Source organism: Nipponia nippon, unplaced genomic scaffold, assembly GCF_047370975.1.
Source record: "Nipponia nippon isolate SJK-2023a ecotype South Korea unplaced genomic scaffold, ASM4737097v1 scaffold_2, whole genome shotgun sequence".
Classification (NCBI taxonomy): Eukaryota; Metazoa; Chordata; class Aves; order Pelecaniformes; family Threskiornithidae; genus Nipponia; species Nipponia nippon.
In genome coordinates this window covers 41,666,426-41,692,724 of record NW_028262336.1, presented here as the reverse complement: position 1 = coordinate 41,692,724, position 26,299 = coordinate 41,666,426, and the positions used below count along the sequence as shown (strand labels likewise).

Genomic DNA, 26,299 nt, shown 5'->3' with positions numbered 1-26,299 from the left:
GTCAGCTATTAATTTATCTTAGAATAATAGGAACCTTATAATATAATTAGAAAGGTAATTTTTCTACTTCTGCAATAAGTAGATGAATTTTACCACTGTTACACTGATGTTCATCATTTGAATGCCTAGCCGTATGATTTTATCTATGCCCCTATTATATTTTGTCCTAATAGCCTCAATAAGGAATATACACAGACAAATCACTCTTTTGTAGTCATTAGAATGTTACTAAATTGCACAGAAGAATCAACTCGGCTTCTAGAAGTTAATGTACTCATGGGATGACTCACGAACAATGCAGCTAGAGCAGTTTTCACCCTAGCTCTCAACTCTGGCCCTAAGGAGCTTCTGCTTCGGCAGAAGAGTGTTGTAACCTGGAGAGAACCAAATGCCTATGAGTAAACTGTTCTGATAATGGACCAAAAGCATTACTGGAATTAGACCGAAGTTAATAACAAGTAGCTGCAACATAAATATATAAGTACATTCTGTTAACGAACCACTGCTGGGTAGACTGAAATGTCAAAGGCCCTGGAGTATGAAGGAATAACATGACTACAGTGTGCTGCAGTTATCAGGAACTTACCTCGGGAAACATGAGCAGGAAACTATGTTTTGAGGTATATTAGAGAAAAACAGGAACCTGCTGTTGGAAAACCATTCAGCCAGTGTATAAGAGTCACATAATTTGACCATGTACAGAACTGCATAATAACCTATTGAAACAGCCATAACTGATGATTGCATAGATGGAGCCATCTTTATGTTCCATATATAAGCCTCTAACAAACACCTCCTGTTGCACAAGCACCCGTGCTTCAGAATCCAGTATGCAAATCTGACCGCTCCGTTTGCCTACAACGCTACATATGTAAGTGTTACCTTATGGTCACTCCAGGGAAAGACACACCTTATGTTTGCCTCTGGTCTAGCATCCTGCCCTTCAGGCTTGGTTGTAATCCAGCTGGCTCTGACAGAAGAGGGTATTAACACTGTTATCATTACCCTCGGTTTCTTGGACTGCAGCAGGCGGTTCCTGTGCTGGGTCAGGACTGTGTGGTGAGCAGTTCATCCTCACCTTCCAGGAGAGGAGCAAGAATAGCTGAACCAGTCACTGTTTCAGACAAGCGATTTTCTTCTTTTTGTGTGTCATGCTCCTCCACCATTGCACCAGGAAAATGCATTATGTAGATTAGCTGTCCTAAGTAATGCTTATATGTAATCTCAGCAGGTGCTTAGAAAGCACACAATAAATTACCAAAATGTCAAATTCAGTCTTTGAAGATCGGTCCACATATCCACTTCCTCTTTGGGTGACTGGGCTTTGTGCCCTAATGATATCGACTAGATATGTTTCAACTTTCTCAGGCTCTCCTCAGGATACTCTACTTTTTTTTTTACCTCACAACCTCAGTTATTCTCCACTACTGAAGCACACTTTTCTCTTGGGCAGCTTCACTGATAGCTTTATTGATAGCTTGGTTAGCTTCCTCCCTGTCTTTTTCTTGTAGTTTATTTTACTTGATTCCACCTGAGAGTTTATTCTCTTTCTAGAGCTGGGTGGTTGGGTTTTTTGTTGTTTAAACACCCAGCCTCTTCTTTTATTTAGGAAAATAGCAAGAAAACTCAAAAATACATACAAAGTTTAGAACCATAAAAACAGAGGAAAAGTTTTAATCTGGCAGCAACTCTGAAGTATGGGTTATCCAATTACCATATCAAGCTTTGCTCCTGGGTCTTCATTCCTTTACTTTGAACCATCTGTGTAGGTTATGTATCTGTTTAACTATTAATCTAGTAGCAATTTCTACCCAGTCTTCAGCTGTTAAAAACTGATGCAAAAGTTAAAAACTGAAGCAAAGGCATGTCCCATTCTCCTCTTCCGGCAAGAAATTCCTTGATATTCTGAAATCTGAGGTTGGGATTTGCATTACTTCTGAGTCCTTGATGACCTGGGTATGGAAGTAACCATCGCAGTTATCAGCAGTTCCACTTGCAACACAGGTGACGATTAGGTACTTCCAGAAGATCATTCTAACAAGCCCTTTTTTCTGATGGGGTATCCCTTCACACACATATCGTGCTTCTATGTAAGAACGTAGCCAAATTTACTAGCAGATTAGCTGAAATTGTATGCTTTCCTAGCCCTCCAGTCTCTAAAATGGAAGAATCACTGTACTCCTTGGATGTCCATGGGGCTCTGCCTTTTTGTATTTCAAAACTTTCAGATGCTCTCTGATATCATTCATCCCTGTTGCTAACACCCAGCCCCACAGAGGTATTTTTGATTTGGGTATTTAGGGCAAAGGTGACATCAGTGAATCATCTCAGAATGATCTCGGGACTGTCTCCATCCTCAAAAAATACAGAATGGTCCCTTAGAGCTTCTTTATTAAACCACTGTAGTCTATGAAGCACTACACAACTGCTAAAGCATTTGGAAATGGTGCAGGTAGTGGGAGCAGTCCTGAGGTCATTGTTTGCTTGAAGCACTTTTATTGTGTTAGATTCTGCTTGGAGACATGTCACATGGAAACTCGCATGCAGTACTTCCGAAGGAAAGAAAAGAGATTGCTTAGCCACAGCTTAAGTTTCTTGAGCCATTAGTAAGCCAGTAGTACACTAGCTGCATGTTCTCCTCTGTCTCTATTTCATATTCCAACTTGTCTCTGTTTAGATTACAAATGGAGAGGAACTGAAAGCACGTGTCTTATGTCTACGTACAGACTTCTCATGGAGTTAAAGGGAGTAGAGCTGGAGCATGGCTACAGGTACTCAGTACTGAGTGCTTGTTGCACTTACCCTCAAAAAAAGTCACAGAACCACAGAATCATGTATGCTGGAAGGAACCTCTGGACGCCAACTGGTCCCACCTCCTGTTCAAAGCAGGCCCAGTTAGAACAGGTTGGTCAGGCCTTGCCCAGTTGCATTTTGAATATCCTGAAGAATGGAGATTTTACAGCCTCTCTGGGCATCTTTTCCAGTTTTGACAACTCTGACTCTAGGGAGAAAAAAAAAGTAAAAAAAAAAAAAAGTTGCTTATTTCTAGCATTGCTTACATCTAAACAGAATTACATGTGTTCCGACTGGTGTCTCTTCCCTCCTGTGCTGTCATCATGCACCTCTGAGAAGAGACTGGATCTATCATCTCCTCTATATCCTCCCGCTAGGTAGCTATAGGCAGCAGTATGATGTCCCCTAGGCCTTCTCCTCTTACAGCCAAGCAAACATGGCTCTCTCAGATGGTCTTCGTACATTATCTGCCAGTCCCCAAGAACTCCAGCTGCTGGTAACTAACATCATTTTGCCTTAGGGTATAACCAGAGCATAAAGAATCTCCAGAAGACCCCTGTATAGCTGAACTCTCCCATCAGTTTTATGAGAGATACACTAGTTTTGTGATGTAAAATTGAAAACAGCAATGTATTAAGGTTATTCTCAGAAACAGACAGCATAGTTCAGTCTTCATAACAACAGTGTAGCCATTAATATCTCCAGAATTTCCCAACAGATAGCTAACATTTGATTTGTTGATATGGAGGCTGAAGGTCCGTGAGCAGCTGAGGCAATCTAAGAGGTTGCAGTTGCTGGATATTTCATGCTGTCCCTAGTCTCCACATCATCTCCTACTTATTCTTAACCCTTCCCATGCTCCTAGCTGTGGAAAGCTCTACTTTTGCACCAGCTCTGGCACTCATTACAGTAAAAGTGAGTCAATTCAGCTTCCTGGCAGAAAACAATCTGCTTTTATTTTGTCTGGGTATGTTTTCTGCCATATTAATGAGCTCAGACAACTCAAGAAGGGTTCCAACAAAAACCAGACCCATTGCACAATAATCAGAAACTCTGCACAGCTGGGATCAGGATGGTAGTGGTAAAAACATCATCTTCTAGGACCTATGTGCAGCTAGCTCAACTTACCCTGTGGAATCCTGCCTCTGCTGATTATTAGATAATTCAGTCCTGTTCTCTCTGAGGTCAACAAGAATGCAGTTACTGATTCCTGAGAAAGGTAGTGGCTAAGGAATGCAGTGCCTTTGGACCTGAGGGAAAGCTGTCCTTTACCTCTGCTCTGCTAAGGACTTGCTATGTGACCACCGGCCGGTAATTTAGCTGCTCTGAGCCTTTCTCCGTATCTCTCAAAAAATGCTAGAAGCATTACACTTCTGCGAGAGGTTTTGCAGAGATAATACATCAAAAGCTTTTGAAGTTCATAGACAAAGATATGTACGACTCGTGGGGTCATCTAATTACCTAGAATAAATGACTAGACCACAATATAATAATCAGTACTAAATTCTCAGTGCCCTTTCTGAGGATGTTGCACAGCAATTCAGCATGCAATAACCAAACTGGAACAGAAAACCAAAAGTATGGGATATATTTTCCTACGTATACTAAATATGTATTTTCCTTAATATAGTTAAATATATTTCTACAAAATGAACATATATTTGACAGCATCTTTTAATAAACACTATCTTCTGTACTCTCTGTGGACATATAGCATCACTCACTTGAAACATTTTTTTCTGCTTTGCTTCAGTTCTTCTGCATGATATAAGAGCTCAGGTTAGCGTGGAATTAATGGAATTTGTTTAAATCCAGTGTAGTGACAGTCTCAGGGTTCTCACAGAATTCCACTGCTGCTTCTTGTTTTTAATGTCTTCACCACATATGGAAACCAGAGCCTGCAGTGTGCATCACTAAATTTTCAATTCTGAGCCTGGATTTAGAGACAAAAGTGTCAAATATCAGTATTTAGAGCAATTCACCTTTTTTCTAATCCTCCTATTATACATAGCAATTTCACTTAAGCTTATTTTTGGAAATATCCACTATCCAGTGCAAAAAACATACATGTGAAAAGATGCTCTGTATGAGCAGCATTTGCCTTGCCTCTGCTAACCTGAAAGCGAAAGTGAAGAACAGAACAAGCCTATGGGAACTGGTCATATCATCTGTTTATGAAGCACAAACTAGATTAATTAATTTCATAAAAATAATTAAAAAGAAAAAAAGCTAGCAAAATACAGATGCTACGAAACCAGTAGAAAACTAACTCAGTTTTAATGTTTCCCTTCAATGCAGTCTGCTTTTTTCTTTCAGGAGTAAATTTTGCAGTAAGTTGCCATATTTTTGTATGGAAGCTAGAAGATCAAGCATCCCAGAGTAAAGGATTTTGAAGCACTGAGTATCCACTGTATCACTAATGAATACTTATATTTCTCTGAATTATCCATTTTAATTCCCAAGAATTCTTACTTTTATCTACATAAAATTCTTGGGTGTTTTTTTCTGATTTTCCCATTTTGATTTTAGTAATACTATGCATGTAAAGATTTACTGGTTTAATAGCTACTTTTCAAAGCGTTTAGTATTAGTTGTCTTTAAAATGTGAATTTATTTTATCTAAGTTTTATTTTTGTCCACCAGAAAGACAGCAACTGCAGTAACTATTGCTCAGGGTTTGAACAGTGTGAGAGTGAGTCTAAATATAAAATGTCATTCGGGGAAAACTATTGTCTAATATCAGGTCAGAAGTAAAACGCATCCTGTGAGACATTTCATTGCATCACCACAGTCATGGCTTCACAATAAAACTGTTCTTGCCAAATGCTGACAGAGTACTGCATGTGGACACCTTCCAAAATAAACCGAGGAGACAGAACATAGAGTTGTTCATTCTCATCTCCTTCCTCTGGATCTGTGAAAGGATTCCCTGCATATGGGTGCTGCAGACAATCTATATAAATGTAAGGGCATTGGCAGCCAAGGTCATGATCTGTTTGTGTTTGCTCCCTGAGCCAGTGAGAGAGACTGAATTTATCCACGTGTGCAAGCATACGCACTATCACACATACCACTCATCTTCCCAGTAGGCAAAAGGGCGTATGTGACAGCGTGACTCATTATCCTGGCACACTGTGCACTTTATACCTACACCTGTTCCAGGCTAGTTCAAAATATTTGCCTTCAGCTCTTCCTGGGGGAACACAAAGATCAGACGTCAGTAAGGAAGAGCAGGATTCAACTCTCTGTCACTAAGCCTTCTGCCAAGCCCTCTCTGTCACTAAGAGGCAGAAGGGAAAGACACGTGGACGTCTGGCATCCACTCTTTAATTCACATTGTATCATATGCTTGGAGTAGCCTGACACAGTCACATTTCGTCCTTCACTTGAGGTCAATAAAAAAGAATCAGCCAGAAAGAGCAGAATTTAATTAGGTGGAAAAAAAATGAAAACCAAAAAACCCAAACCAAAAGCAAACAACTGGGTTTATTTGCTATTGAAAATAGTTCTTTAGGAACCAAATTATGTTGTCTCTGAAAAATGCATTGTAAATATTTACATGCTTAATGAATGTGTTTCAACTGTGTTCACTACCTTAAAATATAAAAAAAAACCCAACAGTGGGGCTATATTCAGAGGTGGAGAAAACTTCCATTTGAGTTCAGTCTGCAGAACAAGAGGTCAAAAAGCTGCATGTGGAACAAGAGCACCATTTCATAGAATCATAGCATCATTTAGGTTGGAAAAGATCTTTAAGATCATCAAGGCTCGGCTGGAGCTGAACCTAGCGAGGGATGCGAAGAATAATAAGAAGGGCTTCGACAGGTACATTAACCAGAAAAGGAAGGTTAAGGAAAGCGTACCCCCTCTGATGAGCAGTAGTGGTGAGCTGATAACAACAGACGAGGAGAAGGCTGAGGTACTCAACAACTTTTTTGCCTCAGTCTTCACTGGCAATCTCTCTCCTCACACCTCCTGGGTCAGTGGGCCATTTGATGGGGATTGGGAGGGCAGAGGTCCTCCCACTGTAAGAGAAGATCAGGTTCATGACCACCTGAGGAACCTGAACGTACATAAATCTATGGGTCCTGATGGGATGCATCCCAGAGTCCTGAGGGAATTGGCTGATGTAGTTGCTAAGCCACTCACCATGATAGTTGAAAAGTCATGGCAGTCAGGTGAAGTCCCTGGGGACTGGAAAAAGGGAAACATTGCACCCATTTTTAAAAAGGGTAAAAAGGAGGACCCTGGGAACTACTGACCTGTCAGCCTCACCTCTGTGCCTGGGAAGATCATGGAACAGATCCTCCTGGAATCTATGCTAAGGCACATGGAGGACAGGGAGGTGATTTGGGACAGCCAGCACAGCTTCACCAAGGGCAAGTCCTGCCTGACCAACCTAGTGCCCGTCTGATGGAGTAACTACATCAGTGGACGAGGGAAGAGCTACGGACGTCATCTATCTGGACTTCTGTAAGGCCTTTGACACAGTACCCCACAATATCCTCCTCTTTAAACTGGAAGGATATGCATTTGATGGGTGGACTGTTCGGTGGATAAGGAATTGTCTGGATGGTCGCATCCAGAGGGTAATGGTCAATGGCTCGATGTCCAGATGGAGAACAGTAATGACTGGTGTCCCTCAGGGGTCCATTCTGGGGCCAGTGCTGTTCAATATCTTCATCAATGACATAGACAGTGGGATCGAGTGCACCCTCAGCAAGTTTGCAGATGACACCAAGCTGAGTGGTGCAGTCGACACGCCTGAGGGACGGGATGCCATCCAGAGGGATCTGGACAGGCTGGAGAGGTGAGCCTGTGTGAACCTGTCCTGGTTTCAGCTGGGACAGAGTTAATTTTCTTCTTAGTAGCTGGTAGAGTGCTGTGTTTTGGATTTAGGATGAGAATGATGTTGATAACGCACTGATGTTTTGGTTCTTGCTGAGCAGAGTTTACACCAGTCAAGGACTTTTCAGCTTCTTGTGCTCTGCCAGGTGCATAAGAAGCTGGGAGGGAGCATAGCTAGGACAGCTGACCCAGACTGGCCAAAGGGCTATGCCATACCATATGATGTCATGCTCAGTATATAAGCTGGGGGAAGAAGGAGGAAGGGGGGGACGTTGGGTGTGATGGCGTTTGTCTTCCCAAGTAACCGTTACGCGTGATGGAGCCCTGCTTTGCTGGAGGTGGCTGAACACCTGCCTGCCGATGGGAAGTAGTGAATGAATTCCTTGCTTTGCTTTGCTTGTGCGCGCGGCTTTTGCTTTGCCCATTAAACTGTCTTTATCTCAACCCATGAGATTTCTCACTTTTACTCTTCCGATTCTCTCCCCCATCCCACCGGGGGGGAGTGAGTGAGCGGCTGTGTGGTGCTTAGTTGCTGGCTGGGGTTAAACCACGACAGTCCTTTTTAGCGCCCAACGTGGGGCTCGAAGGGTTCGAGATAATCACAGATTTAATTGGAATGTGCTAGATTGAATTTATAGCTGTTAGTGCTGTTTAGGTATTAATCGGCAGGCTTCTGTACTTGCCATGGGGCTTGCTTGCCTTACTGTATATTAGAGTCTAGTGCTCGTTAGTAGCTGCTTTTTGCTTTTGCTGCTTGCTGAACTGCTTATCATCTTACTCTGCTGTGCCTGGGAACATTTTGATAACAGCAATAGCCATGCGCCTGGGCTGGCAGATGGCCAGGGCATCGCTGCTGTTTCTGTGCTGCTGTACTGGACACGCTGGAACTCCAGTGTGAACTCGAGTCAAAGGGACTGTGACCTGTGGATGAGTCCATGCGGGAGCAGGACACCCCGAAGCGTCTGTGGATGTGGATAAGCCCATGCCAGAGCAGGTATGTCTCCAAGCGTCTGTGGCCATGGTTATGTCTGTGCCGCAGCAGGTATAACTCTTGAAGGGATTGTGGCCCAAGGATAAGTCCACGCTGGAGAAGGTACACCTCGAAGCATGATTCTGCCCCTCTACTCTGCTCTGGTGAGACCCCACCTGCAATACTGCGTGCAGCTCTGGGGTCCTCAGCACAGGAAGGATGTGGACCTGTTGGAATGGGTCCAGAGAAGGGCCACAAAAATGGTCAGAGGGATGGAACACCTCTCCTGTGAGGAAAGGCTGAAAGAGTTAGGGTTGTTCAGCCTGGAGAAGAGAAGGCTGTGGGGAGACCTTATTGCAGCCTTTCAATACTTAAAGGGGGCTTATAAGAAAGATGGGGATGGACTTTTTAGCAGGGCCAGTAGGAATAGGACAAGGGGTAATGGTTTTAAACTAAAAGAGGGTAGATTCAGACTGGATATAAGGAAGAAATTTTTTACAGTATGGGTAGTGAAACACTGGAACGGGTTGCCCAGAGAGGTGGTAGATGCCCCATCCTTGGAAACATTCAAGCACAGGCTGGATGGGGTTCTGAGCAACCTGCTCTAGTTGTAGATGTCCCTCATTATTGCAAGGGGCTTGGACTAGATGACCTTTAAAGGTCCCTTCCATCCCAAAGCATTCTATGATTCTATGATAAGTCCAACCGTCAACCTAGCACTGCCAAGTCCACCACTAAACCATCTCCCTAAGAACCACATCTACCCGTCTTTGAAGTACCTCCAGGATGGGGACTCAACCACTTCCCTGGGCAGCCTGTTCCAGAGACTGACTACCCTTTCAGTGAAGAAGTTTTTCCTAATATCCAATCTAAAGCTCCCCTGGCACAACTTGAGGGTGCTTCCTCTTGTCCTGTCCCTTGTTACTTGGGAGAAGAGACTGACCCCCACCTTGCTACAACCTCCTTTCAGGCAGTTGTAAAGAGTGATAAGGTCTCCCCTCACCCTCCTTTCCTTCAGACTAAACACTCCCAGCTCCCTCAGCCTCTCCTCATAACACTTGTTCTCTAGACCCGTCACCAGCTTTGTTGCCCTTCTTTGGACACGCTCCAGCACCTCGATGTCCTTCTTGTAGTGAAGGGCCCAAAACTGAACACAGAACTTGAGGTGCGGCCTCACCAGTGCCAAGTACAGGGGCACTATCACCTCCCTGGTCCTGCTGGCCACACTATTCCTGATACAAGCCAGGATGCCATTGGCCTTCTTGGCCACCTGAGCACACTGCTGGCTCATGTTCAGGCGTCTGTCAACCAACACCCCCAGGTCCTTTTCTGCCAGGCAGCTCTCCAGCCACTCTTCCCCAAGCCTGTAGCGTTGCAGGCTTGTAATCCGCATTGCATGGGCAGTTGAAAACAAGTGCCATCTTCATAACTGTAGTATGTTGGGGAACCGAATTCAACTTTGTTGTAATTAAGTTCTCCAAAATCAATGGGAGCCTCCATTATTTCTGCCAGGCTCAAGATTTTTTTAGTAAATATATCTAACTTCCAAAATCTGTCCCTCTGTCATGAATAATATATGCAAGGCTCCCAACAAGCACTTGCTAGATATGAGCTTCGGGGTTTTTTTTCCCATTTTATATGTTCTTCAGTAGGGGAACAGAATAGCTAACAACTTAAGCTGCATTGTGTAGACTTGCCTGAGTGAGATTTGAGCCAGAAGAAGAAGAAATTAGTCCACACAGATATCCATGCTCCTTCCTTTAAAGGAAGCTAATTCCTTTAAAACTGTCTCAGCACTATGAGGCCTCACACCATCTTACCATAAAGGTACGGCCACAGCTCCACCCTTCCTTCCCCTGCAGGCAGCTGACTTGGGACAGTGCCCACTATCTGTGCTAATAGCTCTGCAAACAGTAACGCTCATGTATTGTATAATAAATACCACAGGAAAAAAAAAATGTTCTCTTCAAACACTGAATAGAAATGTAAAAGAAGGGAGAGTACATTGTTGAATGAGCTAGGAAGAATGAGCTATACTCCCTGACTCTGTATTTTCTAGTTTCTGACAAAACTCTTCCCTTTCTGTCTCTCTTGCTTGCGTGTCTGCTGCAGGTTAAAGAAATGGCATAGTTTATCGTTGCCACCCCTCCTGTTCCTGGTCTATGAAAATACACAGGCACTGCTAAAGAATACCCAAGAAAATAGTAGATCTGCACCTCCTAGAACATTTCTGTAACCCAGTGATCTTTATAAATTTTACATAGGTGCAGTAGTATTTCATGTTTGACATAAATATCAGTCATGATATTGCTTCCTCCCTTTTCGGATCCTGAGAGACCTCAACCTTTGCTGAAAATAGTCATGTCTTATCTTGAGTTAAAATAAGTTCAAAACACCACACTGCAGTTTTTAAAAGAAACAAAAGAAATAACGCAAAACCCACACTTTTCCTAGCAATTATACTAATGAATTCAGACTTAACTAAGATCCTGTGAGATGAATGCCTTGAATCGTTAATCAACATGGAGATGCTGTAGCCCTGCATAAACTTTTCAAGTCAACTGCGATTGCTGCCCGCGACTTTAGAGTAGAAGCTGCCTGCAGCATACGCTGTGACAACTGAAGGATGCAGAGGGCAGGGTCGCTTGCAAAGCCAGGAGGGACTGTTATGACCTTCTAGTATGACCTGCTGCAGATCCTTCTCTATGGGTTGCAGCACGTCCCCGAGTAAATTGATCTCTGAACTACAGCTTACATTTTAAGCAAAAATACCAGTCTTGGCTATAAAATTTTAGAATAATAGAGAATCCGTCATAATATTTGCTAAGTGGTTCCAGTGTTTCATTACTCTCACTCTTGAAAATATGGATCTTATTACTAAACTATATTTGTCTCATTTCAGATTTTGCAATTACGGGCTGCAATTAAATCCCTTGCCATCTATTACACATTAGCGGATAGCGCTGTTCGCATCCCAGCCAAGGCTCCTAGATGCCAGCTGAAGTACTAACAAACAAAAAAGGGTACGTTGTAAGCATTGGGTAAGATGTCACACAAAACGTTACCAAACGGCAGCAATCAGATTTTGCTTATCAAGCAGCAATGCCGACAAAACACCATGAGTTTGGACCACTACCACTAATGGGGAGTTACAACAACAACAAATCTACTCAGTGGTGTCTGTGGGGGCTGTCTTACTGTCAACATGTGTCACTAGGTAACTTCTCATGTGCGTTTGTCAGCTTTATTAGCTTTTGCAACTCTATCACAGGTCTTGCAACACCAGCAGTTTTTCTTGAAGCACTATGTAGTAAGGAAGCAACATGTAGTAAGGAAGGAGGATCAAGATCCCATTTTTTAAACTGAATGAATAGTTCTGCTTGACACAGAGTAAAGCTTTGAAAGATGAAACAAGACCCTTTGGGGCTGCTAACGTTTTTCAGCCGATGCCATGGCTACGGTGACTCAGTTTTGAACACCTCCTCGGCAATATTCGCTCTGGACAGAAAATTTCCAGCGGACATCTCGGCTGGGCACCTCCCGAGCACTCACCCGCTGCTGCTGGATCCCGCCTCAGAGCGGCAGCGCCGCCGGCCGCACCGGGAAAGCCGGCCGGGCCCGCGAGGCGTTTCGTCCCGCTCTCGCCGATGACAAAGGGAACAGGTTTGGCTCCGGGGAATGCGGCCGCGGGACACAAACGACCCCAGGCTGGCGCCCCAGCAGGCTCTCCCGGGAGCCTCGCCCAGCGTCCCGAAGACCCCCGCCGAGCGCCCCGGACTTCCCTCAGGAAGCGCCCCCGCCTTCCCGCCCCGCCCCCCGGCCAACGGCTCGCGGGCGGAGGGAGGGGGCCCCTCCCACGCGCCGCCCGTCACGTGACGCTCGCCCCCGCCCCCGGCCCTCGTCCTGCTCCTCCCGGCCCCGCCCCCCGCCCCTCCGCCCCCGCCGCGCCCCGCGCGCCGGTTGGCTGCGGGCTGACACAGCGCCCGGCAGCGCCCCCCGCCCCGCCCGCCCCCGCCCCCTCGCCGGCTTCACCCCGGCAGCCACGCGCCGCCGGCCGCGAGCTGGCAGGGGAGCGTTAGCGCGGCTGTTACCCGCTGGCTGAGGGACCGCTGAGGGGAACCGACGGGCGGCGAAGGGGGGCTCATGGCCGCCTCGGACCGGATGGTGCTGGGGCCACTGGTGGGCTCCATCGATCAGGGCACCAGCTCCACTCGCTTCCTGGTGAGCATATCGTGGGGCTTGGGGCGGCCCCGGGCGCCGAGGCGTACGGGGACAGGCAGCGGCTCCGCGGCCTGAGGAAGCCGCCGCTGCTGCTCTTTCCCTCTCCCGCATCCTCGCGGGGTGCCGCCGGCCTCTGCTGTGCCCTTGGGGAAGGGCAGGGGGAGCGGGCCGCGCAGGGCTGTGCTACCGCTGCCCCGTCTCCCGCCTCCTGCCCCGGGCCGGCATCCCTCTGCGCCCCGGCGGGACGGGGCTGCCGCGCCGCGAGGAGAAGCGGGCGCCGGTGGACACGGCGGTGGCGGAGCCTCCGGCCGGCGGTGTCACCCGGCGATCAGACCCCTGTCGCCTTCCCGCCGCGCTGCGGGGCGAGAGCAGCGCTGCTTCTCCCGCGGAGAACGGGAGGGAGCGAGCCGGGGCGGGCCGGGGTGCCAGCAGCGCCCGCCCAGCCCCAGAGCAAGCCGGAGGCCGGCATTTCTGGCTGCTGCTTCAGGGGGCTGCCAAATCCCGCTGCTTCGAGCTGGTTGTGTTTTAAATCTGTCCAGTATCTCGCCCTGAATGAAATCAAATGGACAAGGTGCTCAGGCACTGGAGAAATAGATCCGTGTCGGTTCAGTAACTGTGATTAGCTGGTGTTCAAACAATGCAATGACTCTGCTGTGTTCTCCTCTAACATCTACTTGGGCCTGTTGGAGCAAATGCTGCAGTTCCGGAGACTACAACTCTACTGTTAATGCATCCTGTGCACTGTAGTTATTCCGGTGACTGAACCTGTACACCTTATGAAAGGTGGGCTTGTTTAAATGCTGGAGGAAGATAGTCTGTTTAAGGATGGAACGATTAATATATTAATCATATATATATAAGCCCTTTAGTTTAAGGATCTAGTTGTTTCCATATTATGCAATAGACAGTAACTAATGTTGTGATTATATATGAAACTCACTATATAAACTTCCTGCTTCCAAATCTCTACAAATGTCCTGTCGCCTAGTCAGTAAGTCATGATAATTTGACTTGGATCCCAGTGATAATTTCCACCATGGAAATGGAATAGAGATAATGATTAGATACAAAATGTTGTCAAACATGCACAATGTTGAACTGGGAAGATGAATGTTTTGGATTGCCCTTGCTTTTTTTCTTTTCTTTTCTTTTTTTTTTTTTTTTTAATGCTTCCCCGATGTGGAATGTTCTTTCATGAAGCAGGAGACTAGAATATTTTCTTGACCCGTGTTACTACTATTACTCAATATCATGACCTTCATGGGATTGTCAAATGACAAAACACAGATCTGGGGGTGGAGAAAGGCTTCAAACTGACAAATGACACCAGTGGGCTATCTTGAATGCCAGTCAGGAGTACTTTTTGGAAAAGAATTTGGAAAAGTTCTCTGTAACACCTGAAGATAAATTCTATCATCTGCTTTATGTGTACGCCAAGTTATTTTTTTTCTTAGCCTAAAGGGATAACGCTAGTAGAACTAAAAGAGACACTGCAAGCTTTAAATTTATTCTCAAGCTGTTTTTACAAATATTTTTACAAGTTATTCTAACAAGGAATTTCTTACCCTAGATGCATTCATCAATGGTTTGTATACAGTCGGGGTCTTTTTCTGTCTACATGAGATATGTTTCCAGTGTTTGAGGATTCAGGTGCTCACACAAATAAATAAGAGGCCATGATTTTTTCCTTAATGTTTTTTAAAAAGTGTCTTGTGCCTGTCACTCTTTTCAATTCTTCTTGTATCCATCTCATTTTTTCTCAATTCATTTCAAAATACAGCATTGTTTTAAACCTGGCAGCATGATCAAACTATTATGAAAATAAAGTTATGTGGATTTGAGCAAAAAAGATACATCATCACTGAATTAAATCAGAACATGGGGTAGGGGAGAAGAGGGCAAAGTGTGCAGGGATCGGCTACAAGTCGCATCAGTCATTCAGATAATAATACATGTATCTGGAGAATTCTGTGCTGGAAACACATTGCCACAGTTAGAACAGAGACTTTGCTTTGAAATATTTTTAAGTCAAAATGTAATGTGGTGTTCTTTTTGCCTGGGTTATTTCCTTGGCTCTCTTATTATCTCTTGATCTTTTACTGTGTTAGTTGTTTTGCATACCTCTCTCACTGATCTCTCTGTACATTTTTTTCTCTAGTGCTTCCAACCATTTTCATCTTCATCAAGTCACCCATCAAAATCAAATTGTTGGTTACTTTGCACATGTGTACTCAGTAGTACAGTGCAACTGTTAACCTAGTCTTTTTAAGGCAGAAGACATACACTTTTGACCAGGTTAAAGATGTCTGGGTGAAAAACTGGCTGGTCCTCTGGGGCCAAAAGGTAGTGTCAACAGTTCAGAGTCTAAATTTACAATTACAGGTGGCCAATTTACAAGTGGTGTTCCACAGCAGTCAGTAGCCAGGGCTTATACCCCGGAGTACTTTCATCAACAGCCTGGAGGATGGGTTGGAATGCCCTCTCAAATTTGCAGATGACCACAGACCAGGGGGAGGAGTTGACTGGAATTCCAGTTGGAGAAGGGGCCTGGCAGAAGCTTCATGAAGTTCAACAAAATTTCACGCTTGGGACAGAAGGCTAAAAAGCAGCTTGGTGAAAAACGACCCAGATTCCTGCTGGATAGCATAGTTGAATATAAGTGAGCAGTGTGTCCTTGTGGTGGTGAAGATTAACCACATTAAGAAAAGTGCAGACTATGGATCAAAAGAAGTAATTATTGCTATCTGTGTGGCACTTAGGAGGCAGCATTGAGAACACTGTGTCTGGTTTTGATCCCCCCCCAGAGGAACAGAGTGAAGAACTGGGTTTTGTCCAGCAGAGGTTCACTGACATGATCAGTGCACTGCAGCACAAGGCATGCAAGGAGAGGTTGGGAAAGCAGGGTTTTTTTCATCACAGGGGAGTCTAAGGGGATGTCTTTGGCTATCTAACCACAGTTTGTAGAGAAGTCAGAACCAGCCTTTTCTCAGACATGCACAGAAAAAGGCAATGAACACAAGTTGTGGCAAGGGAAGCTTCAAATAGATGTAAGGAAGAAATGTTTCACTATGAGGGGCTCTGGATCAGGGGCCCAGGAAGCCTGTGGAATATCCATCCTTGCAGATACTCAACACCTGACTAGAAAAGGCCCTGAACAACCTGGTCTAACTTTAAGCTTACCTGAGCAGTGGGTTGGGCTAGATGACCTCCTTCCAGAATTAATTGTTCTGTGTATGGACACAAGTTTTGAGAGATTCTCCTGCTTATGTGAGTGAGGCTGTATGAGCATAGACGATGAAGAAGCACCAGAACTTAAGTGTATTTCTGTTACTGTCACTCCTTATTTATCCTTGCCTCTCACATACACTACACATACAGTTTTAGCTTATGCTGTAGTTTTACCCTCTGGGGACCCTAATTTTGATCTTTTCTTTGCTAAGCTACTTGCTTTTGCAAAATAAACTGTAATTGTTTTTGAGATCTCAACTTTTCTGTTAAGTTGGGTTGAACCTGGATAGCAGATTCAGAGTTACCAGGGAGAGCACGGTGCTTTGAGTACCAGTGCAATTGCTTAAGGCACATTTTCTTAAAGATATCAAGCAGGAAAATAAATTAAGTAGCCTAAACAAGTGTACCCAGATGACTACATTTTGGTCTACATGTTTTGCCAAAGATTTTCATCAAATACTTGCATCTCTCATGTTCCACTTTTTTATTCAAGAATCATATAATAAAAATCTGTTGTAACTTCTTTTGCTAAAAGTCTTGCGATCAGGAGCTAATGGCCAGCTGAACCACTGCCTGATCTCTTAAAGGTATTTGCTGGGTAAAGTCTTTTTGGCATTTTATCTAGGAACAGCAAGAATCAAAATATTCAGTGAAGTACATATATAGTACTTCAAGTTCTAAGTTTGTCAGTCAGCCACAGAGAATTTTTTTTCCACCTCAGTGGAATATTTCTTTCTTTCTTTACTTCATTTCCAGAAGAAACATTCAAATAAAGCTGTATCACACTGTAACCATTCTTTTCTGTAAACAAAAACTGGTTTTAGATAAGGAAAACTTAGTACCCATTGAGCTTACCCTTCAGAGGGGAATCCATTTCACCCCTCTACTGAAGTAACGTGACCTTTTGGGAAAAAGCAAAACTTGATTGTATAGCTACAAGAAGGGTTAAAAATATAGAAAACATTTTAATTTTTCCCTAACTCTTAGCTTTTATCACTTAAAATACATTGTAGTTCTGCTTTTTATTCCCATCATCATAAGCACCTCCTTGAGGGAGGTCTGTTCATCAGGAGCCTTCCAAGCAAGACAATTTCTAGGTGACTTGTTAAACTGTGCTTATTCATAAATTCTGACTGCCTGCTAATCCTAGTTAAATGCTAAAGGTTTAATTATTGATTGTCTGTCATCCGTCCCCCAGTTGGGTTGATTTCAATGCAATTTCAGAACTCCAGCTCTGAGCTTGTTTGCCTCAAAGCCATAGCTGTTCCAGCTTAACAGAAACCCATGAAGATACAGCATAGGCTAACAGAAGTAGCTTTTCTGCAGGCAGAGTTACGTGGCAAAGCTTGAGAGTAATGAGAAATTACTTCTAAAATCTATGTTTTCACTATTGTCTTTTCAGCTGTGCAGCTTCTTGCATAGTTTCCATAAGCCTCATGTTTCTGTTTGTCTCATATTTCTTTTCATTCACTGAAGACTGTTAGACTGGTTGATCTGAATTCTTTTCCACTAAGATGATAAGGGCTCAATGTAATACCATGCAACAGTTTGCACCCTTTCATATGATGTCATGTATTATATTAGAGACCCTATAATAGAGACCCTATATAGAGACCCTGAATTAACTGATCGGCCCTTGTGATTGCTTGTTTACATACAGCATAGCTAAGTAGGTCTTTCTTCTCTCCTTCACTCTGAAATTCAAGGCTCAAGCTCTAATTCCTTGTATGATAATTTGTTGGGAGTGGAAGGCGAGTGTTATTTATTCCTTTTCTTTAATCTCTCACCAGAGAATTCAGTACATATCTGGTGGTTTTCACTGTCTCATCAAATCATCTCTGTTCAAGATAGCTCTAAATGTCCAAATAGCCTATACAATTCTGTGACTACTGTTGATAAAATTAGGGCAAAACTGACTTTGGCTTTTTTTTTCCCCCTACAAAAAGTGAGAGATCAGTATCATAAACTGGAACCAGGTTTTAATGAATATGAAAGGAAGGAAAGCAGTGACAGAAATACACTTCAAACCTGTTTCAACAGGAAAGTATTGACCTTATGTGAATTACTCATTGTTACCTATTTCTCTCTCCCACCACTGTCACTGAGAGAAACAAGGAGTGCTTGGGGGTTTTGTTGGCAACAGGGTTTTTTTGGGGGAGAGGGGGCAGGGAAGGAGGGGAGGTCCCATTTGTTCTATTTATTCCTTATTTTGTTTATCGTCTTCTAGGTTTAAATGTAATGACTCATTTATGTTTGGCATCCTTTCGTGTATCAGAATTCTATTTATCACTGTAGAACATGGTATTGTTCTCAGTGAAACTTTTTAATCCCTTGCCCTGAGGTACAGGGAGTGTCTGCTGCTTTGTTGAGGATGTCAGAAGCTTGCGGTTTTGTTTGTGATGGATTAGGAGAACGTGTTTACCTAGTTCTTCTCTATGGGCATGAAAAATCTATGCATCTGTAGTGTTATTGCTTCTGTTGAGAATTTATTGCTGTTAGAACAGCTTGCTTAGAAGGAGGCAAAAAGCCTTGCCATGTTAGAGCATCACCCTTTATTGTCTGCGGGTCACACACTCCAGGTTCAAGGAATGACCTTGTCTAACTGAATCTGTAATTATTTCCTGCTAACAGTAGGAATCCTTATGCACTGCCCTCTGTCTCAAGGAATACTGAATGATTAATGGTGAATGATTACCACATGATATTTAACACTGTTAGTAGGTCAGATACATACAGGTTCAATAAAAAGTCTTCTATCTTTCTACCTTTATTATAAAAACTTAGTAAATGTTACTATGCCTTTGTCAGAAAGGCAATTTCAAGTAAAAAAAATCTGGCTGCATACATGCAAAACTTGATCTCTCCTATTAACTATGTTGCATAGCGTTTTAAGACCTGTATCCCATTATACTAATTCCTTCCAAGCATGCAGTACTGGCAGAGCTTACCCTTCCATTAGGATAGCTTCATGTCAACCCTGAGCTGGTAGATGAAACACAGAGAAGCAAATATGGTAAAAAGAATACAGTGGTGCTTTTTCTATGTAATCTTTCCAACTGATAACAGAAAACAACAAACGTACCTTTTTAAGACTTCTTTTCTGGGGAATGGAGGGGAAAAATTAGCTTTTAATATTTTCCGGAGAGGTTGTGCTGTTTCCATCTATGGAGGTTTTCAAGACCTGCCTAGAAAAAGTCCTTGAGCAACCTGGTCTAATCTCATAGCTGACCCTGCTTTGAGCAGGAGGTTGTACTAGAAATCTCTCAAGGTCCCTTTCAGCCAGAATTATTCTATGATCCTAATATATAACTAGAATGTTTCTAAACTTCAAAGTTTCACTCTAAAGATACACTTTCAGGTTTCAAAGAAACTGGAGAACAGAACTTCATCTGCTCTTTGTCAGAATTGTTCTGTTAGTTTCAGAGTAAACTGTACTATCTAAGTGAAATCAAGAGTTTATGGATTAAAGGCTTTAAGAGAAATTCCTAAAATTTGTGGAATGAGAAGAGAGCATTGCCAAGAAAGTCTAGAAGAGATTCAGTTGTATCCTAGAGAGTGGATGGGTATAACTGAATTTCGTACCCTTATCACAAGAGTGGTTTCTAACTCTGACCCTCCTCTGCTTGCCATGAAAAGATAGGATGATGTCCTACTGGCAAGTTCTGCAGTTCACCGGAGTCTGCTGCTAGATTTTCTTTCTAGGTCCCTGAACATTCTTCAAGCAAAAGATTCTGCATGGTCCTAGTGAGAAAGAGCCATTTTCACAGGAGTGTCGTCATTGCCCAGTCAGTTATGCTGGATTACTCATTGTACAATTAAGTTGCATGATTTACTGTGTTTCATCTTAGCTTGGCCACAGTAGATTGCTTTTGGAAACAGGCCACTGATGGTGAATGAAGATCATTGTGTATTCTAGCTGAGCTTCTACTGCAAGGCAGGGCCTCTAACTTACTATTCCGTAAGAATAGCCATTAGTATAGTCCTCAGGATTCTCTACTGTGCTGTTTTTTATTGTAGTATATCCAAATCTAAGTAAATTTTCTGCATGTTCTTCTCTTTTTTAATATATTATATTGCTGCAGTGACATTTTTTTCTTGTCAGCTTGTTCATGAGCTCTGTATTTGTAGTTTGTTTTGAAACAAACTGGGTTTTGCCTAGGTGCTTTTTCTTTCTTCACAGTTTGGTCCTTTCTGTGATTTCTAAACTACATGTGATTGTCTGTCTTTCAAAATCACTCCTCCTAAAAGTGAGCTAGCCCAAGAAAAGGCATAGCTCTGGCATTAGAGTATCAGAGCAGGAACTAAAGAAATGTTATTATGCCTAGCAGTGGGTATTTTACTGAGAGGTATGTTCTAAAATGCATCATTGGTTTAATTTCTACAACCTCCACAAGAAAAAATTTTCCCAATCCATCAAGAAAAAAAAAGCAGTTATAACTGACAGCAAAGCTTACCAAAATATTCTTTACTCACCTTAATTACAAAAATTCGTATATCTGAACCCAGGTTATATGGATATCTGGGTTGATAGAAAATGACTATCAATTATTCTGGCACTGTATTTTTCAAAAGAATAAATATTAATTTGTTGTTGCTTAAGCATCTGTGTTCATAGAAAATTCTGTTGTGTAATTTATTTACAGGTTTTTAATGCGAAAACAGCAGAGCTCTTGAGTCACCATCAAGTTGAGATACAGCAGAAATTCCCTAAAGAAGGGTATGAATTTTTCATGGTTTTTTATTTGTTTGTCTACATTTTGGTAGAACTTATGTATTTTTATCTATGAATGATCAAAACTGAAGTTGATTAATAATTATTAAGAACATAGTATCTGTTATAAAAGACTGTGTGGTAGGAAAAATGGCATAAAAACCCCACATAGCGTTTCTGGTACGTGCTCTGAGTTACGTAAACTAAAAATACTTAGTGTTTTACTCTGACCACTCATTAACGTATTTAAAGCTTAAACTTTAAAACTAAAGTTTAAACAAGACTTAAAGTCTCATTTAAAGTGGTAAAGCTGGTCATTTTTACAATTTAATCACAGTCTTCAGCTCAGTCCATAGAAATTGCTTAGTTTGTTCTCTGAGGTGTTTTTTTGTTTGTTTGTTCTTAGCTGACCTACCATGTGCTGCCAAAGCCCTCTGTATAGAATAAAACAAAACAAAATCCTTTGTTTTCTGCAGATGGTTTTGTTGTGAAAATACAGCTTACTGTTTAAAATGGGTTTGAAATTCTTTACACTTTTTCTAGATATGTAAAACATACTTTGTAGTTATGATTGTGTCAAAATGCTCAGCTGGTTTTTCAGACTAGAATTTCTTTTTTTCCCTAAAGGTTATTTTTTGGTTTTTTTTATTAACTGGTGTTTACTGTTTGTTAAAGATGGGTGGAACAAGATGCAAAGGAAATATTAAAGTCTGTCCATGAATGTGTGGAAAAGGCCTGTGAGAAACTGCAACAACTGAACATAGACATCACTAACATAAAAGGTATTCCTAGTACTTAAGGGTAACTGAGGGCTTTAACATACTCATGGTTGAGCAAGTCAGATTCTCTAGTTTTTAAGTCAATAAATAGAAAGGTGGCAGTATGTGCTGGCCGCAAAGAAAATGTTAAATTGGTGTTGAGAGCAGTTTGTTTGAGAGGAATAATGAGAAAATAAGTCCTTCGTGTATATTAGCAATGCAACGTGTACAAAGTAGACTTAACCTAATCTTGCAAAATCACAGAGACAAGTGATGAATGAAGACATTCTGAAATTTAAATTAGGACTTACTGGGAAAAGGTAGTTTCCCTATCAGTGTTGTTGCTGTGGCAAAAAAAAGAGAGAGATTTAGAGCACATAGGTTAAGCAGCAAAAGTTGAATGATGAGTTTTTAGAAGTAATATTTCTAGATTATAACATGAAAAAGTTGGAAGCTTTTTATTTGCCATTTGCTTTCCTCTTCTCCTTACCTGTTCCTCCCTCCTCTCCACCTCTCCCTTCCCCCCCTCACCCCCTAAAAGGGGAAAACAAACCTTCTGAAAAGGATACTTCTTTCTATTTTGTCCTGAAGCCATTGGAGTCAGCAATCAGAGAGAAACGACAGTGGTTTGGGACAAGACAACTGGAGAACCTCTTTATAATGCTATTGGTAACTACTATACTTTCTGAATATGTAATATCATAAAATGAGCATGTTGTAGAAAAATGCTTTCCTGGTTTCCTGTGCAGATCTCATTGTGGCCTAGCCTACTAACTTCTTTGATTTTTTGATATCTGTGTCATAAGCTGTGTGTTTGTATACACCAGTACAGTTAAAAAAAGCCCATTCTGTTAAAATTATTACTTAATAGTTAATAAATTGCTTTATGGACTTTTAACAAAAATCAGTGTTCCTGAGGGGGTTTGTACATCCCTGGCATGTAATGAAGTTCTGACTTACGCCCAGTCACTTTCTTTTAAATGAAAGAGCTTACTGAATTTTCAGGATGCTTTTGATTTTACTTTAAGTAGGTGTAAGGAATTTAAGGCATTTTGAATTTTATTTTTAACTTACCTTGGCTTTTCAGATTATGTCAGCTGAGAAATGGTAATTGTCTGGATTTGCTCTTTTAGGCCATGTCAAGTACCAGATTTAGTTTAGCATAGTATCACTGAAAAATCAGGACTTCTATATTCAAATATATATTGTTTGCATCTTTATTTTAAGCCCAGCTGTATCTTGGTGACTCTGACATAGCACTTCAGTTCAAAGTTTTCATAGAAGTAGTAAATAATCAACCTGCTATTTGTTTTAACCTCCTAGTTTAATGACAGTCATCTGCTGTAAACAAAGTAAAGTAGTATTATATGCTCTGGTAGAGAAAAGTATATATCCTATTATGTGGAAAATCCTGTTTGATTTCTCAAATCATTTGTTCTTCTAAATCAAATGAGTTTATCTAACCATTTTTAATTTTTACAACAGTGCATTAAAAAAACAATGGCAATACAATATTCTTTCAGCTACATGAAAAGCTAAAAATAAATACAGGAATTTAACAGCAAGAGCTCTAGTTTTGTAGAAGAAGCTTGTACATATCACTTTTCATTTATTAAATCAGTTGATCAGTTAATTTCATTCGTGTTTTTAGTGTGGCTTGACCTGAGAACCCAGTCAACAGTTGAACGGCTTCTTAAAAGAATTCCAGGAAAGAACAAAGCCTTTTTTAAGGTAAGAGATATTCCAGAACATTTAAATAGTAGCTGAACTATTATTGCTACAGTACGTAACATTTTGGAGATGCGTGCTTAAAATTCTACAAAACAAAGTAAGTTGGTTGTGGCTTCTAGTCCCTTCTTAGCTTGTTAAATAATAAAAAATGTGCATAATACTATACTACAGATCTGAGACTGGAAAATGTTTATTTTCCTCAAAATAAGTGGTTAACACTCCTTACATATCTCAGTAGAGAAGTTAAATGAGTAATCGTTAGTGAGACTTAGTCATGTGCTACCTATCCACTGATAAGTAAACATCACACACAAAAATTAAGAGCAAGTAGGAAAAAATTGTTTGGAAAACAATTTATTGATGTGAAATATATTATCCTTTCTCATCTTATGCCTTAATATTGAAATTAATTGCAACCGAGCTGAGAACTGGGAAGATATTTTATAAAGAGCAAATTCATTCTTTTTTTTTATATGGGTATATATATAACAATTTGCAAAAAAAATGCTTGCAAAAAGGTGTCATAATTCTTTGATTTATATTTTCCTCGATTGATTGTATAAATATTATATATTTTATATATTATGTATTTTCAGCCAGGAAATGGTTGTCAAAAAGCATATAAACTTATTTGATTTTTAAGTCCTAGTAGAATACAAATTCCATCTCTCCTGTGCTGTGCTGCTCATTTTTATTGATATTATTTGCTGTCTAGTCATATGGAGATATCCTAGATAAGACAGGACTTCTGCAAACAATTATTGCCATGTAAATGGTCTTTGAACTGCATTTAGATCAGCTTTGATCTTTGTCCATTAATGCATTGGTCATTTGGTTTTGATATTTTCAGACTTGTGTATTGTACGCTTAGTACTTATTTAAATAACAAGCTTGTGTCATTTCTCTGAGTTTTGTGTCTTTGGTTTTTCACTTACTATCACCATTTTTATATATAATTACAGTATTCATGGAAAAGATACTTGCATGGTCTTTAAATGATTTTATTTTACAGTTTAGGACTGGTCTTCCGCTTAGCACTTATTTTAGTGCAGTGAAACTTCGATGGCTTTTGGATAATGTGGAAGAGATTAGGCAAGCAGTTGATGATGGAAGAGCTATGTTTGGGACTATTGATTCATGGCTTATATGGGTATGTATTTGTGAGTTTATTATTACTCTTTTTAAAATGAATTTCATGTCATGCAAATTTCTGTGCAAAGTACTATGACACACGATGCCCACTGATCACACAGTGATGTCAATACAAGCCACTAAAGAAATTCCATTAAAGTTCCCTACAAGATGAACTTGCACTGTCCCTGTATCGCTATATTTTTTTTGTAGATGCTTACGTGTAGTTTACCATTTATAGGTTGCTGTAAAATTTTACTAATGTTTTGGAAAAATCTTGGACTTTAGAAAGATGTATTAGCCACCTTTGCAATATAAGAATCCAGGAGGTACTGCTGTACCTTTATTACCTCTCTCATGCCTTTTTTCCACTATATCAAATCTGCCCCTTTAGTTTTTGCAGAAATATCAAAGTCCTCAGTCCCAAGCTGAAAGCTTTGTGAATGTAAAAAAATTTTTTTGTAATTAATTGGTTAAAGTAAACCTGTATCTTTTCTTGGCAAATACTGTTGATATTTTTTTTGTTCAGAGTTTGACAGGTGGAAAGAATGGAGGCGTTCACTGTACAGATGTAACCAATGCCAGTAGAACAATGTTGTTCAACATTCATTCCTTGGAATGGGATCCTGAGCTCTGCCGGTAAGCTCAGTTCTTCAGTAATACTGTTATTTAAATAGATTCTATAAGTGATGTGTAAAGAAACTCATTTAATAGTAAGAATCTCGTATCTAGACTAAGATCATACTGTTGTATTTACTGTTAACATTAACAATTAAGATTCATTGTTCTCCAGATGTCCAAATTGCAACTGTCTGGATTAATTAAAAGTAGCAGAGCCTTGATTTTTTCTGTAGGTGGAAGACTGGTTCATGGAAACATTTAATAGTTTCTTTATTCCTTAATCAAATTTGTAAGGCAGTTACAATGATAGTGTCTCTATTTAAATTTAAATTTATTAATAACAATATTATAAAGAAATCGTTGGAAGAGGAATGACTTCCCACATGAAAGAGTTGGGTATGTCTTCAAAATAGTCAAATATATGCTGGTTTACCCCATAATTCAGTCTGTAACCTAATTCTACTGTAACAAGTAGAAAAACACATAATGATGGATTAAACCCTAGAAATTGCTTTTATTTTTTTTTCTTTACAGCTTAAACTTATTTAAGAAAATAATTGCAAAATGCTTTCTGATTTAGCACTGACCACATATATAAATCATTTTGTATTGTGTTCAGGTTCTTTGATATTCCTATGGAAATACTTCCAAAAGTACGAAGCTCCTCTGAGATTTATGGCCTGATGGTATGTTTTCTTGTGTGTGAAGTTAATCTTGTAATAACTATAACTATATCAATATAAATTTGACAGAATTTCCATAGATTAAGAATAATGGCTTTTTCTAGACAACTATTGTTTGATTTATGATTAGTATGTCGTTATCTACTGTTGTGTAATATTATATCAAGTTGAATATCTGTTGTTTTCTCTTTTAAGTGTCAAATAGGCAAAACAAAATGGGAGAGGTTTTAGATAAGGATAAACATTTTGTTTGTTTATTACAATTACTTATTGATTTAGAAACTACCCATCAGAATGCAAGGTATAATCAATAGATTAAAAGAATGAGATTGCTGTTATTAGAGCACAATATTTTAACTTGTGGTACAATTCAAAAGAAGAGATGAAAATCGCTATAGAAGTCTTCATGAACTAAGACGACTGGATAAGATGTGTAGTGTCCTATTTCCACACAACTGAAGGCAAGATTAGTCAGTTTCTGTGAACTGGAAAGTTACAAGTGACACCTTAGATTGCCTTCTTTTTGAAAAATAAACTCCTCTTGCCCTTTATATTTACATAGCACTCAGTGAAAAAAATATTTTGGAATATTGTGATGTCTTTT

General features: G+C 41.0%; 2 protein-coding genes across 20 annotated transcripts in view; one reads left to right on the top strand and one right to left on the bottom strand.

The window, feature by feature from the left end:
• TASL (TLR adaptor interacting with endolysosomal SLC15A4) overlaps nucleotides 1-12,440 on the bottom strand; it is a 40,567-nt gene extending 28,127 nt beyond the window's left edge. For 3 of the 10 annotated variants that reach the window (XM_087758384.1, XM_087758379.1, XM_087758383.1), the window contains exons 1-3: nucleotides 12,164-12,440; nucleotides 4,518-4,726; nucleotides 883-3,001 (exon numbers count right to left, since the gene is read on the bottom strand). Coding sequence is in view for 6 of the 10 variants with exons in the window: in XM_087758376.1 (XP_087614502.1) it covers nucleotides 911-1,002 (92 nt within the window). In the remaining 4 variants the exon portion in view is untranslated. Of the gene's footprint in view, nucleotides 1-882; nucleotides 3,002-4,517; nucleotides 4,727-6,656; nucleotides 6,819-12,163 lie in introns of all 10 variants that reach the window. The other 7 variants (XM_087758376.1, XM_087758373.1, XM_087758374.1 and 4 more) reach the window with 7 other exon arrangements.
• Nucleotides 12,441-12,603: 163 nt separating this feature from the next.
• Nucleotides 12,604-26,299, top strand: part of GK (glycerol kinase) — a 36,867-nt gene continuing 23,171 nt past the window's right edge. For all 10 annotated transcript variants that reach the window (XR_015704942.1, XR_015704943.1, XR_015704941.1 and 7 more), the window contains exons 1-8: nucleotides 12,604-12,832; nucleotides 20,704-20,777; nucleotides 21,447-21,553; nucleotides 22,121-22,198; nucleotides 23,181-23,260; nucleotides 24,273-24,410; nucleotides 24,921-25,030; nucleotides 25,632-25,698. Coding sequence is in view for 7 of the 10 variants with exons in the window: in XM_087758365.1 (XP_087614491.1) it covers nucleotides 12,755-12,832; nucleotides 20,704-20,777; nucleotides 21,447-21,553; nucleotides 22,121-22,198; nucleotides 23,181-23,260; nucleotides 24,273-24,410; nucleotides 24,921-25,030; nucleotides 25,632-25,698 (732 nt within the window). In the remaining 3 variants the exon portion in view is untranslated. The remainder of the gene's footprint in view (nucleotides 12,833-20,703; nucleotides 20,778-21,446; nucleotides 21,554-22,120; nucleotides 22,199-23,180; nucleotides 23,261-24,272; nucleotides 24,411-24,920; nucleotides 25,031-25,631; nucleotides 25,699-26,299) is intronic.